This window comes from Acomys russatus, chromosome 10, assembly GCF_903995435.1.
Source record: "Acomys russatus chromosome 10, mAcoRus1.1, whole genome shotgun sequence".
Taxonomy (NCBI): domain Eukaryota; kingdom Metazoa; phylum Chordata; class Mammalia; order Rodentia; family Muridae; genus Acomys; species Acomys russatus.
The window spans coordinates 35,232,882-35,248,637 of record NC_067146.1 but is presented as its reverse complement, the minus strand read 5'-3'; the positions used below and the strand labels follow the sequence as shown (position 1 = coordinate 35,248,637).

The window sequence follows — 15,756 nt, the reverse complement described above, 5'->3', positions numbered from 1 at the left end:
CACAGAAAATAGTCAAATGGCCCACCCAAGCAGCTGGAAATCGGAAACTATTATAAAGCAGGTCAGTGGAATTTATCATTAATATAAAACAAGACCTATGTTGGTTGACACACATATTAGGCTCCAGTCGAAATATGTCAATAGCTTCATTCAAAGAAGTCCTTGTACAAAGAATTCATGTGAACAAACTTATTAAGAAAATTGCAAGGGAAAAGAAATGGCCCTCTGTGGTACCAAGTAAAGTAGAGCCTGTCATTACAATGATGACATCAGACACACAACAGGGAGCGCTCTACCACCATGCAACCACCGCACAAAAGCTGACCTTGGGTTCTCTGGCATTCTTCTGCTCCCCCACTAGCTTCAGAAAGTTATACTTATGTAAAAACAGGATATGATGTTCATATTTACTCTGACTGAAAAAACACTGGTATAGTCACACTGACTTCGAGCTAATTCAATACCCCTGAAAATAGAGGTCATAATGAGTCAATAAAGAACAGTATTCAAAAAACATTATATGGTATAGTATGATTTCTGAAAGAGGAAAACTCCAGTAATCTTCAATGGAGAAGGCCATTAGGAATGTTGCGATGCTGGCTATTGAAGTGGTACCCCCAAGACATTAACTGAAACAAATTCAATGCCCACACTAACTTGCATCACCTCAGTTTAATAATCCAATAAATGACAAAAAAGACAAACAATGAAAACAGCATCATATAGCATAGCAATTTCGTTTGGCTTCCTCTGGACAAAATCTTCAGTCTTCCCATGGTTTTACCTAGAAATCCAGTTGTAGAATCAAATTGTGAGTCCTATGAGAAAATAAGGAAAACATAATAAATTCTAATATTTTATACATGCACATTCAAATAATTTACATATTGTTCTTAGTATATGTTTTTAAAGATAATTTGTATGTTTAATCAATTCAAGTATCTATTTATTAGCTTGGAAATCAGCCTGATTGTTCCATACAAAATAAAGCAGTTTTCTCAGTGGCTCTTTCATTATCCAATAAGCATTTTCTTTCAATTCTTGAGTGTAACTAAAAACAAAAACAAAAAACCTCAAGCAATTTAGGTCTTTCTTATTCCAATCATATGGATGAAAAGCCATTAGCAATAACAGAAAGTAATCTGTGTGCTACCAAACAGGTTTTGTTTGCTCTCTATTAAGGCACTATTTTTCCAAGGTCAAATGTGTGAGCATTTGGATACTAAGATTTCATCTAAGATTTATATGGATAGCACAGAAAACGGTAGAGCCTTTTGTTTAGATACATGACTTTGAAATACAGTGGCATTTGCTAAAAGTTAAGAAAATATAATGTTGATGGAGCAACAAGTAGAGAGGGTTTAAATACAGACATGAAAAACGCCAAATTAAAATAAGAGTCGGGAAAGCTTTTCAGATGACTAGACCAGGCCCAGATTAGAGAGGGTGCTCTTGCATTACAGTCTCAGTACCCTGAGGTGAGAAACACCAACATGATGAGGAGGCTCTGTGTACTGTCGTCTCCACACAGCTCACGCTCTTGAAATCTTCGCTTTTTCACGGGACTTGCTCCATCAGAAGCACTTGGGTCGCTTTTTCACAAAATATATATGCCTGGGCTCCTCTCCATGAGATTCTGAATGAGCTTATTTAGAGGAAGAAACAGGAATATCCATTTTCAAAGACCACTGCTTTCAATGCCATATTTGCTTTTAGATAGTTATTTTGAATGCATGTGAAGAGACAAAGGCATGGCAAGGGAAGCTGGGCACCCGAGTTAGCATTAGTGCCTGGAAGCCCGCTCTGAGAAGAAAAGGCCCACGCTCTTGAGCTTATTTTAGGCTAGAAATAAAGGGACCTTGGCTACTCTAATCTGAGGGATTTGTTCAGTAGTAATCCTTGGGAAATAAAGCTGAAGAAGTAAGCATTTGTTAAGTGCAAAGCATTTAGTTGCTTGGACATAAAGTGCTTTTTGATTGCTTGGTTAATAAATTACTAGTGGGCTACCCATTAAGATTTCTAAGACCACTCAAAAAACAGCCATTAGCCTTCAGTCTTTAACAGGCTTTAAACTCAGAATTCAAATGCATTGGCTTCAATCTTCACTTCTTATTTACATTTTAGACAAGAACAATGTAAAAAAATACATCTGACAGAAATTATGAGCTGATTTGATTAAAATGGAGTGGAACCTACCAGGACTTACAATGTTTAGGCCTGCTTTAACTGGATACAAATAAAGGATGGGGAGCACTGGGGAGAGTGGTAAGAAGAGCCAGGGGAGTTGAATATATTCAAAATACATCATAGGAAATTCATAAAGAATATTGAAATATTATTTTTAAAATTTATTACAGTATGTAAAATACATCTCTATAAAGTTACCAATTTTAATGTAATTTACTATTCCTGGAAAAGAGACTAAATTTGAAAACATTACGTAAAATTTCCTAGTTAAAAAGCATAATAACTTACCATTTCAGCTAATAGTTTGTTTTGATTTTTAACTTCATGGCCTATTTCAATGGACAGCTATGAAGAAGAAAGCATATACATTACTACTTACATGAAGGTATTTAGAACTGACAAAGTAAAAGCAGCAATGCCACCCTAAGCATACTTAATTTGCAGATGAAACTGCATTCTAGAAATATACTCTTTACTGATATTTTATGCAGTGAAATTACAGGAAAATTTTCCTCTTCCAACAATGAACATTTTCTCTCTCCTCCTCCTCCTATCACTCATTCTCTGTGTTAACAGTCTCTTCTTGGCTCACTTTTTCTAGTATGCTTTGTCCTGTGGGATTTTCTCTTTTTGTTTGGTTGTTTTTTATTTGTTTTCTCATATAATAGTATCGATCTTTATATTCCTTTCCTATATTTTAGCAAATACAAGTACTTACATGGCCAGTTCAAATACAGACATATACATTAATAGGACCTAAGAAAATATGGCATTTCCTTAAATTTAAGTCTAGGTTTATTATTTTAAAGACTTTTGTTTTAATATAATAATACATTACAAAACCCTCATAAGTTAGTATTATCTATAACCTAAAATTATACAGAGTCTGAGCATCTAAAACAATAGTTAAATAATTTCATATGCTATGCAAAATTATACCTCATACTTTACATATCAAATTCACCAAAGGTTTCCCTTTTAAGGCATTTAGCTAAAGAAAATTAATTACTGAAAGTCTTTATGAGCAACCATAAATGTTCTTCTCCATTTAATCTGTGTGAAAAACACACATAATACTGATAGGAAATTATACTAAAATTATGGAGATCAGATATGAGCTTGTCCTCCAAAGGCATCAAATGAGAGATGATAAAGCAGGCAGCCCAACTTACCCAGTTACTTTTAGCATGACATTCAAGGCAAGGAAAGAAACCTCCAAGATATCACAGCTTTTTTCTAACACAGAAGCTCAATAATCAACATTAGAGGGTTTTGTTTGCTTGTTTGTAGTTTTAGACATTCAATTCTATGTTCTTTCCAATATTATATTGCTTAACTTCATAACAATTTACCTTATTAGGTCCATATTAAATCATTTTAATTAATATCACTTTAGAAATAGTACCATATATCAAGACACTATTTTGAGTACAGGCTGAATGCAATATAATTTTTCAAAGGCTGACATTAAATACCAATTACATGTTACAATGTGAGCTTCTACTGAATGTTTCACAAGTGTATACTATGTTTATTGCAATAGAAAATCAATGGCACATTTAAAATCATCTTGTATAATTCCTTTAACAAAAATTTACTCAGTATTGATAAAAAGGAATTAACACTGAATGGCTCAAAAGACCTTAATTTTCTAGGGAATGAGTTAATGCCGGATGTAGTACTGAGATAAAGCCTAGAGAGAGGCAGGGGCAGCACTGTGGTCCTGCAGGAAGAAGACAGCTTCAAAGTAAGAAGGAAGACAATGACATTGCTAAAGGCACAGTTTGAGTTTTAAAAATATGGTACAGGGGCAACAGCAGGATGCAAAGTACAACAGAAAACTCTAGTTTGTCGGGCAGTAAATGCATATGCATTCTGAGTGTGTTGGGGAGAAGTTCTGAAGCACTGGGGCCAAAGAAAATGTAGAGCAATCCACCCAAGGAATAGGGACTTAATATGTTTAATAATAGGAGCATCCAAAGACGTTTGAGAGGGCAGGATGTGCTTGAGGACTGTGACATCAGGGAGAGCTGAGACAGGCAAGAGATTCTCCCAGGATCAAAGCATCAAAATCAGGGCTGTGTTAGAGAAACACGAGAAGGTCCAAGACTCAAATGAGGCTCAAAGACGGACGTGAGAAAGAATAAATATTATATCGCAAGCCATGAGCAGAAAAGTCTGGAGGAGCCATTTCAGTAGATCTCCCAATGCTGTCCAGCAAAATTATTGGAAAAATAATTGTACATTTCTCCTCCTTCCAACAGTGATAGTTTCTCTCTTCGTTAAAATACTCAACATATTTGTTAACATTCTCTGGTTCTCTTATTCTAGTACATGCTGTTTCCTCTTTTATTCATATAACCGTATTACCTGCATATTCCTCATAGTTTACAATATACAAGTACTCACAGGACCAAGTCAAATACACACATAAACATTCAATGTTTGCCTAACAAGAAATAACATTTCTTTGATTATAAGGCTAGACTGAATATTTGAAGATTTTTTTCCCTTACTATAATAACAAACTGGAAAAAATACAAATTAGCATTTTCTATAATCTAAAATTATACAGAAAGCATCATCAGCACAGTTTGAACTACTGCATATAATGTACAGTACACTTTAGATTTTGCTAGGTATGATTCGAGAAAAAAATTCAGCAAAAGTGCCGTATCTTTTAACTTGCCACAACTTGTAACCTACTGAATGGATACCCTGAACTTTTGGTGCACTTTGACCTCACTGCACCATTTTTCAACGAGTTCCTTGCTATGATGACAATAAGTTCAAATCTACGAACCAAAATGTGAACGACATAGGCTCTGTACTTACAGATTTTATAGCAGTTACTTTGCTTCTCAAACTTTCAGTGAGTCTCTCGTTCTCTTCCTCACAGGCATTGTATCCACTGTTGGCATAGCCATAGTTCCCATAGCTGCCAGGAGGTGCGCCTTCACCTACAAGGGTCAGAGGCACACGCGTAGGATTGCAAAAACATAAGCTGCTTTTGAAAGCTTAGTAGTTTAAGAAACTGAAAAAGACCCCTGGAGGGCGTTGCAGACCACGTATATCTATTATAGTAACAGTGCAAATCAATTTTTAAAAATCAGAACCAGAGATTACAACCATTTTTTCATGCTCTCTTTTAAGCAGCATAGGCATTTTCTTCATTAGACATTTATTGATCACTTATTCATTATATCAAAGACACAAAACAGGCACAGATAACAAGGATATGTAGGAGAAATTTCTCGCACACTAAAAATGTATGTTTTAATAAAGGACATAACATAGCACCATCCACCCATCAGGGAAGCTCAGTTCTAAGAGGAAAGAGAGGAGGATACCATGGAAGAAGGGTTCTTGTGCAGAGAGATGGGGCATTTTTACTAACACCTTTTTTTTTTTTTTTTTTTTTTTATAAGCAGCACGTTGTGAAAAGCCAAGAAACAAAGGGAGGAGAAGGCCAGAAGTGAAAGCCTAGGAAAGAGACGCAATGGCTTGTAGAGGCCATTAGCTGACATTTCTGAAGATTGCACTCAGTTTTCAACAAATATTCAAGAAGCTACCATGTGTCAAATCTATTTTTCTTCTATTTTTACAGAACTTGCATTCTAGGAGATGTCGCAGAAAACAGTAGTATCCATTACTGTTCTACTACTGTACTTGGCAGTCACCATGGAAGTAACTGGTGCAGTGAGCACTAGGCAGCAAATACATACCTACGTGTTTGGGGATTGAGAATATTATTTCATCAAGTTTTTATAAACTGATGTCATCAGTTTTTTAGTAAAGAAGAGTGATCCTTTAGATAAACAGAATCATGAGGAAGCATGACCAAAATAATTCAGTATTACTAAGAGAATAAATTACACATGGCTGTGGCCGTATACTGACCTGGCTTCTGCCTTCCCACATAAGGGATCTCTCAGCAGAAGGGCTCTTTGTTCTCAGTCAGCTATTGAGAAGCCACATTGTTGGAAGGATCTAGAACTGGATGTTTTGATTAATATTGGGGCTGCAGAAAAACAAACCCCTCAAGCTCCGATAGGTCTGAGGAAAGGCTGCAGTATGTATTAAAGGGACTGGATTATCTGGGGCTGGAAGCAGCTTTGCTAACAGCGTAAGAAGGCTGAAGAAAGGGATGCCCCTAAAGCTATAGGCTCCCATAGGCTCAGACAGCAAATGCAGATGCAATGACAGTAAGAAAGGTAACAGTAACAGTCAAGAGGGTGGGAAGCAATAAGTCTAGTTACTGAAGGATGGTTAATGTGTGAAAAGAAACTCTTTCAAAGCACAGCACAATTTAATTTTATTCAAGGAGCAAAACTCTTGAATCCTTACAGCTTTGACTGTATAATATCAACACCAACCTCTAGATTGAACTAGAAGAGCATAAGCTACATTTATCCATTAATCATTCCACAACAGTCCATAAACACACACCACCACAACAGTCCATAGACACACACCACAACAGTCCATAGACACACACCACCACAACAGTCCATAAACACACACCACCACAACAGTCCATAGACACACACCACCACAACAGTCCATAGACACACCACCACAACAGTCCATAGACACACACCACAACAGTCCATAGACACACACCACAACAGTCCACAAACACACACCACCACAACAGTCCATAGACACACACCACAACAGTCCATAAACACACACCACCACAACAGTCCACAGACACACACCACAACAGTCCATAGACACACACACCACCACAACAGTCCATAAACACACACCACAACAGTCCATAAACACACCCCACAACCACAACAGTCCACAGACACACACCACAACAGTCCATAGACACACACCACCACCACAACAGTCCACAGACACACACCACCACCACAACAGTCCATAAACACACACCACAACAGTCCATAAACACACCCCACCACCACAACAGTCCACAGACACACACCACAACAGTCCATAGACACACACCACCACAACAGTCCACAGACACACACCACCACCACAACAGTCCATAAACACACACCACAACAGTCCATAAACACACACCACCACAACAGTCCATAGACACACACCACAACAGTCCATAAACACACACCACCACAACAGTCCATAAACACACACCACAACAGTCCATAAACACACACCACAACAGTCCATAAACACACACCACCACAACAGTCCATAAACACACACCACAACAGTCCATAAACACACACCACCACAACAGTCCATAAACACACACCACCACAACAACAGTCCATAGACACACACCACAACAGTCCATAAACACACACCACCACCACAACAGTCCATAGACACACACCACAACAGTCCATAAACACACACCACAACAGTCCATAGACACACACCACCACAACAGTCCATAGACACACACCACCACAACAGTCCATAGACACACACCACCACAACAGTCCATAAACACACACCACAACAGTCCATAGACACACACCACCACAACAGTCCATAGACACACACAACAGTCCATAGACACACACCACCACCACAACAGTCCATAGACACACACCACCACAACAGTCCATAGACACACACCACCACAACAGTCCATAAACACACACCACCACAACAGTCCATAGACACACACCACCACCACAACAGTCCATAAACACACACCACCACCACAACAGCACTTAAGTACTTAGAAAGTAACTGACTTAAAAATACACTTTTAATTTACCGCTGACCAACTTTGTCAATAGCAGAATACCTCATGCTTCTATATCTTCCTGCAGCTAGTGAGGACGTTCTGTGCTCCACACGCCTACACCTCTCCCTGTACCACCAAAGCCACAACTAAACATTGAATGCTGCAAACAGAAGGGCAGTTACACACTTCAGTCTCCTATTAGCCGCCAGCAGGCTATCCCTGAGGTTCCCTACACCTCTTTTCAAACATATTAAAAGCTGGACTGGGCACAATCACTTCTTCCCACTCACAAACAAGATCCACACTTAAAATATTCTGTGCAAACTCTAACAAGAGCCAAGTTCTTTAACTCATTTTATGTGACATATGATATATCGCCCACTAAGTAATTTTGTATTGGCTGAAGTTAATCAAAATTAATGGCTATTTTGTTTTGTTTCTTTTGTTTTGATTTTCTGGCCTATCTTATGTTTAATTCTGAGGTTTCCCACTTTGTTCTTTCAAAGTAAAATTCTCATTTTTTTGTCCAAAATATTTTTAATGCAGTTCCAAAATTGATCTTTCTTCAAACTATCCTCCACCCAAATCCAGAAAAACAATACAAAAGAAACTAAGCTAAAATATTTGAGTTGCTATTCCAAACTTAGCCCCATTTTTTTTTTTTTTTTCTGTGAGAATGAATTACTACTATGAAGAGCTGAGGAAAAGCAAGTGTTGGAGGCCATTGTCAGCTGATGTCATTTCTGAAAAACGCTACTTCCTTAAAGCAGGTTCTATCAATAACCAGGCCAATTAAATGAAAAGCTCATGTGTAGTTTGGCAGATCTTATATATGAATACACATCAGAATCACTATTATTTAAATTTTCAATTTTCTGGTCAACCCACAATGGTGCTTTAAAAAGTCTTCATGCCCAGTACAGTGGCACAAGCCTGTAATTCCAGCATTCTGGGAGGCAGAGGCAGGTGGATCGCTGTGAGTTCCAGGCCAGCCTGGTCTACAGAGCAAATCTAGGACAACCAAGGCTACACAGAGAAACCCTGTCTCGAAAAACAAAAACAAAACAAAGTCTTTATAACTTTACACCCATTTAAGTGATAAGTATACTTAACCAAATAGTTAACCCTCTTCTCAACTGAACTTTAGAAAGAGTTAGGAGGGACGCTAGCCTAGTGATTCTAATTTATTAGAAAATCTAATTTAATATCTTTCTGAGTAATTCTAACATACAATCAGAGTTGGAACCTTCAGTCAAGACTCTGCTCTGCGTGTAATAAAAACAGTAGAGCACAAACAAAATTCCAATAGGCCAGTAAGCTCCTTGGATAGACCAAGAGCTTCAGATGCCTCAGAATTCTAGCTTCAATCAAAGGGACTGCATCACCACAATCTCTCCCATACATCATTCACAGCTACTCCTGAACCTTTTTTTTTTTTTTTTTTTTTGTCATCTTCCCATCTGGGACGTACTTCTCCCAACTCTCCTTGTCAAAGGTATCCTTCTAATTCCTTTGGCTCCAGGAAGTACACAATGACCCATTACTATTAACTCTCTACTGCATCCACTATCCGTTGTTGAAGTTAACCGGTGCTGGGATGAAAGGTTACTGCCTTGGATCCTTGTCCTCTGGTCCTCAGTTACACTGGAAGCCACGGGATGCACATGCTGCACCACAGAGGGTCATGCATGTAAAACTTACATTACAATAAATGTTTGTTGTCATTAGTGATGGAAACATTTAGGCACTAATCTTGTTTGAAAATCGTTCCTTAGGTTATCTGACATGGACCACTTTCAATAACTGCCAGGCATTCATCAAACTTAAATGTACAAATTTCTTCACATGCAACTATTTATTGGTAACTGTGTAAGTCTACATTGCTGAGACCGTTCACAGCTCTTATTTTTCGATGGTTTTAAATCCCACACTTTCTAGTCCTATAGCCAGCCTTATTAAAAATAACACCATCTCTCTGCACTGTCTTGAGTATTGCATTCCTTCTTATATAATCAAAATTCATATCGAGCAAGGAATTCTGGGTTGCAAAAGAATCTTGCATATCTAATTTTACGTGTCCACTCACTGGCTTTCAACACCTAAAACTTTTTAAAAGTATGTCTTTATTCTTCCAATGTATGACAGAATAGCAGCACCCTTTCAAATGTTTCATAGATTTTTCAAGCACTCTGCTCTTCCTTCTTAAAAACAAATGTCAATAGAGAAAAAACTTGAGAACCAGGAAAAGAAATTCTAAGTACTTTGTGTTATTAGTAACTTATTTCTTCCCCTGATCCATAAAGGCATGAGCAAGTGTTAAGTCATCAAAACTTATCACTTTCTATTGCCTTAACAGTGGGACAAGGTCTAGGTCAGAAATGTTCCAAGTAAATCGCCTTTGACCCAGGCCTTTCACAACAGACACTTTAACAATAATGACACGTAAATTTACCTTTGTAACTCACTGTCATACTAACATAATCGTTATTTGAGTGCTTAGAGCTTAACGCCCACTCTCCAACTGTCACTTTTTAAAAAAGATCTAGAAGGAAACAGGAAGACTTGGGAAACACAGCTGCTTCCAAAACTAGGAGACAAAGAAAGAAAAACCCAGACTACCAACCAACTCACCTACCATACAGGTTTAAACTTTCGTTTAAATTAAACTTAAGGAAACTGTTTGGATCTGGGACAAATGAAGTGCTTCCACTTGGTACCTTCTCAAAAAAAAAAAACTCCAAACACCTTGCTTTCCACCCCCGAAGTCCATGACAGAAGGCCGCCGGTAGTTTCCTCCCACGCCTCTACTCTCTGCTCAGCAGGTCCCAGAGTCCCCAAACTTGGAACCTCAGCCCTCTTCTTACCCAGGCCTGCACGCCTCATCCTTCCAGGAGAGGGAAAGGCGGGCAAGGACGAGTGGGTAGGAAAAGGCCAGGGTCACCCGACCTCGGATTCAGTCCCAGGGACTCTCAGAGCACCAACTTTTTGCCTCAGAGCGCCACGACATCAGGGAAGTCCAAACACCGCGCCGGTTTATGTCGTCACCCGGACACTTATAGGCGCACTACAATGAGGTTTAGTTGCATTCTGGGAAATGTAGTTCTCCGCCATCACCGGGCGCTTGTAGAGGGGGAGCGTTGTGGGAACCAGGTCAGGAGCAAACCATGCTTCTGTGAGAGCAGGGAAAGCTGCCGTAGCTCTAGCCAAGGGAATTTGGGCCTCTGCTTCCCCCAGAACCTTCAGTACCGTACTTTCAGATGTTAACGCCAACTTTAACCCAAGAGATTTACTCCTTCCCTGCCAGGAGTATGGTTCCTGATTCCTCCTAGCATTTGAAAGAAAGTCAGGAAGAGCTTAATTCAAGAGTCTTAGTGAGCCTCTTAGCAGGAAAGGAAGAACATTTTTGCGCAGTGGACTGGAGAAAGCAAGTGTCCTTGTGCTAGAACACCTGGTAGGGAAGTGAGGAGTGTCCTTTTTGCTTGTTAGTGCATTTGTTTCAAGTCTGGAAAGCACGCCCACCTACTTAGACCTTTTAAAAACTACGTATAGACACCTATTACTTGTTTCCAAGGAGCAAGGAGTCGATTTAGGGGTTCACAAGCTTGTTGGGAGCTATGGGGATGCAGTGGTTCATTTTATATCAAAGGATCATTATAGGGTTACAAAGAAAGAATGGTTTTTGAAAGCTGAATTGTTCACAGCCCATGCAAATACGTTTTACGGCTGTGTTGCTGCTGTACGACAGTGATGTGGTGTTTATAACGCAGCTTTCGGAAAGTATAGTCTTTGAAATGTAGTGTTTTCCATGATTAACACTGACCACGTAAATCAATTCTCAAACTTAAACATGGACTATAATTATAGCTTAACCCTCTGCCGTAAGGCTATGTCTGTAAAATACACTTAAAACGATTCCAGTGAGATGTATTATCTGGGAAAATAAACAACTTCGTAGCATTAAAACAATCTTCATCAAGTTAAAGTAAGCCACCGCTCTCTAAAAGCAACAGGATTAAACGATGACAGTGGTCAGAGGTAGTTATATTAAATATGTGCAGGATATTCAATGAGAGAAATGTCAGACTTCCTTTGTCACATACAGACTGGGATGGCCCTTCTCCCCACTCCAACCCCCTTTTGCAAGCAAAAGGTGAAGCAGAAAGTAGCTTTTATATGCAGAATAATAATTACTGATCATGATTACAATTGACAAAGAGTAGGAAGAATTCTTTTTTCCTTTTTTTTTTTTTTTTTTTTTTTTTTTGTACTTTTAAAATTCCAAGTTAAAAACTTGCTTTGTTGACTTGGAGATGAATAGCATCAGTAATTTCATCTCTATTCTTGGAGAGAATCTTGTAGAAAACATGTAATTCTTGCCTGTCTTAGGGAGATTGTTAACTAAAAATGACAAGATAATATTAAGTGTTCTGGTGATAACTACAAAAGTAAGAACATGGACAGGAAAAAAAATTCATGAACTTTTTCACTAAGATAGACTCTTTTATTTTTCCTGATCTGTTGTTTTCTGTTCTCGTATTATGTCTCTTTGTATCTCTATTCCAAGTCCAAACCAAGGGAAACACACAAAGCTTTTAAAACTTGTTAATTAAAACTTATTAAGTATTTTTTCCAATCAGAAAGCAATTTCAATATCTCAAGCATTACATGTGAACATAAAAACGTAGATTAACATCAAACAGTTTTTGGCCTACCAATAGAGTATGGACCAAAACACAGTTTGTAAATTCATTATTTAGAGACTAAGACAGATTTCCTGGCAAAGAAATATGTTTAGGTTTCAAATCCAGCCCAGAAAACATAAGGGTATCTTCGTTCTCATTCTAAACAATCGAAATCTATGTAACATTTGGGACAGTTTGTTTTCCTTGAAGAAAATACTGCCGGGCACGGTGGCATATGCCTGTAGTCCCAGGTACTCAGGAGGCTGAGACAGGAGGATCGCTTAAGTCCAGGAGTTCTGGGTTGTGGTGCATTATGCCGATCAGGTGTGCGCACTAAGTTCGACATCAAGACGGTGACCTCCCGGAACCGACCCAGATCGGAAACAAAAATATATGCAGTTCCCCTAATTCAAAATAAGTATTTGTGATTAAAGATACTAAAGCTTAATTTTTTTTCTTCTTTTCATGAGACCCTTAACATCATGCTAGTTTATTTTCTATGTAATTTTGACATCGTTCTAATAAGGAAAGTTCAATTCTTAGCATCAATTTACTCCTTCTATTGTGCAACGTCAACTTCAAGTACAAGCAAAACATTTAATACTTGAAGTCACTAAAATTGTATAATTTGTGTTTTATTGCTCATAAATGACTACATATTTTATTTTTGTCAGAACATTGGGAACAATTCATCAAATTAATGTATTACACTTCAAAATTGTGTGTGTGTGTGTGCACATGCGCGCGCTTGCCTGCCATGTGCATGAATGTCACAGGACAACTTATGGGAGTTGGTGCTTTCCTTTTTCAAAGTGGGTTCTGAGAAAATCAACTGAGGTCATTTGCAGCAAGTACTCTCAGCTGCCAAACAATCTCACTACCTATACTCCACATCCTAATAGACACATTATCTACCAGCAATCTACCTTCAGCTTACTGTTGTTTATAGGCTGAACGAAAAAGGAGTTTGAGTTCCGTTGTCTTTGCCTCTCTTTCTATGTAATCATTCTCGATGCAACTAACACAGGATGTGTAGGCTCAATTTTTTTTATCAATTATAATTGGTAAAGGAAACGTAAAGATATAGATGTGATAGAGAGAGGTAGAGAGAGAGAGAGTGGGTGGGTGAAGAGATACAGACAGAGAAACTGCTTAAGGTGAAACATATCAACTAAAAGTGACATTGAGAGGGGAGAAAATAGGGCAGCTCATATATGATGGTCCAGAAGAAGTAAAAGAAGGACAGAGTTGTATGTCACACACTCCTCCAAAGCCACCAACCAAGCAGGTTTGTATATAGAGTAAGGGGCTTCATCAGTTAGTGAAACATATATGAATGGAATTCTTGTGAGTTCGTAAGTTCCAGTGGTACAAGTTGGTCATCAAGACAGGCATGACCTTACAGATCCGGGGGATGGCTTGTGATGGCAGGGGATAAGGCTGCTGTACACTACGCCAAGACGTTTTTTTCTTCCACCACTTCAGGTGTATTACTAAGTCCTAATTCTGGCAAATGATCCCTCCTTAAAGCCAGTTGACCAACAGAGCAACATGGTAGAGCTAAATTTCAAAATGGGCACTCTGCCACCTTTGTATTCCAATCTTAAATTTTAAAATTTGTTGACATTTCTAAAACATCATTTTAGATTAGTGGACAAACATTTGAATTTCATGGTATTTGCCTTAGAGGGCCATATTTCCTACCTTTCACAGTCTGTTTGATCGGGTTCATAGTCATGTTAGTGATATTTATTATTAAAGAAATTTATTTAATGATCATACTGATACATTCAAAGTGCCAAGGGAAACATAAAGCATACAATTTGGTTCTTTCCCTATGTCATTGACACAACACATAACAGAGATGCATTATTACCATATACCTTGTGGCTTTTTCACCAGTGGTGCAGATTAGAAATATATATATATATATATATATATTTCAAGACAGGGGTCTCTTGGTGTAGCCTTGGCAATTGTTTTCTATATTTAAAAAGACAAAATTTTTCAAAAAAGTTCTTCAAAGATTGAAATATACCACTAGTTTTATTTACAAAATTGGCATGTAATTGTGGAATTGAGGAAATAAAAAACAAGCTGTACATGTTCACTGCAGATGCAATGCTTCTCTGCCCTCCCTGCTATCTTCCTCTTCCCCTTTCTCTGCTGCTAGTTTTTGAATAGTTAATACCTATCTTTCTCATTTTACAAAAAATAGTGATCTTTTAATTCTTGGTTTCTAGGCTAGAGTATGGCTGTGTCACCTATGTACCTAAATAATTTCATCTCAGGTTGTCTTAGTGTATCGAATGGAAGTACTCTGTCACAAAACCCCAAATGATCCAGGTTTATTACCTTGTAAATCACACAGGCAGCTGAAATGGTCAATTTCTTATGTCTCAGTATTCAACTCATTTCATTCTTGACTTTAGTTGCTTCAGAATATTGTATTCTATTAAAATGATAACTGTTCCAAGAGTCATGTATAGTTGCAGTCTACATTTCTAAATGATCAAGTCCAATATTCCTTCAAAGCATTTTGTAATTTCAGCAACATTTTCATGAAACAGGTTCATATTGATTTCTTTATGGTATACCAATATCAGTAGATATATCTTAAGCTATTTTGCATAATATATTATGCTTGCAATATATATATATTAAGCTTTAATGAAAGCAATAGTAACCTAATACTGAAGGTAATTTTTCTTTCATGCCACTAGGTCAATTAATGGTTAAATAAAAGTATAATGACTTCTAACATTTTCATAGACAAAATAATTAAAGGTGGATTATAACTTGAAAGGTCCAACAAAAAAAGGAAAAATTTTGATGTCTTTATGTTAGAAAGAATTTCTTACATAAACTGCAGCAACCATTAACCACAAGTTGATAAATGTTACTATATTAAAATAACACCTATCTGTTAAACATAATTAAAAGGGTGTGTCAGTTGAACACATTAATAGTAAATTCAGAGTCACAAATAATAGGTTAGTGTCTTGTTAAGGAAAAAAAAGTATAAAGTACTTCCCCTTGGTGTAATTTAACCAAAAGAGTAACCACATTTAAATTCTGTTCTTTTCTCTCCCTGGATCTCCCATCATTTTTGTCTCACCATTGGAAGAGTTTAAATTGTGCTTGCCTAAATGCTGTCATGTGAATCTGTCTGTCTCTGTCTCTGTCTGT

General features: G+C 37.7%; 1 protein-coding gene across 1 annotated transcript; it reads right to left on the bottom strand.

Annotated features, from left to right (window-relative positions):
• Positions 1-325: 325 nt before the first annotated feature.
• On the bottom strand, positions 326-10,925 carry Bet1 (Bet1 golgi vesicular membrane trafficking protein). Its single transcript, XM_051151987.1, has 4 exons — positions 10,750-10,925; positions 5,023-5,147; positions 2,476-2,532; positions 326-818 (listed from the first exon to the last, which is right to left on the bottom strand). The coding sequence occupies exons 1-4, from the start codon at positions 10,766-10,768 to the stop codon at positions 663-665; spliced, it is 357 nt and encodes a 118-aa protein (XP_051007944.1). The 5' UTR covers positions 10,769-10,925; the 3' UTR covers positions 326-662.
• Between the last annotated feature and the right edge of the window lie 4,831 nt (positions 10,926-15,756).

Excerpts from the sequence above, each read along its gene's own strand:
- Bet1 (XM_051151987.1), bottom strand. Across the intron at positions 2,533-5,022 it reads AAGTAACTGCTATAAAATCT|CTGTCCATTGAAATAGGCCA; the intron begins GTAAGTACAGAG and ends TCTTCTTCATAG. Across the intron at positions 819-2,475 it reads ACAAACTATTAGCTGAAATG|GACTCACAATTTGATTCTAC; the intron begins GTAAGTTATTAT and ends ATTTTCTCATAG.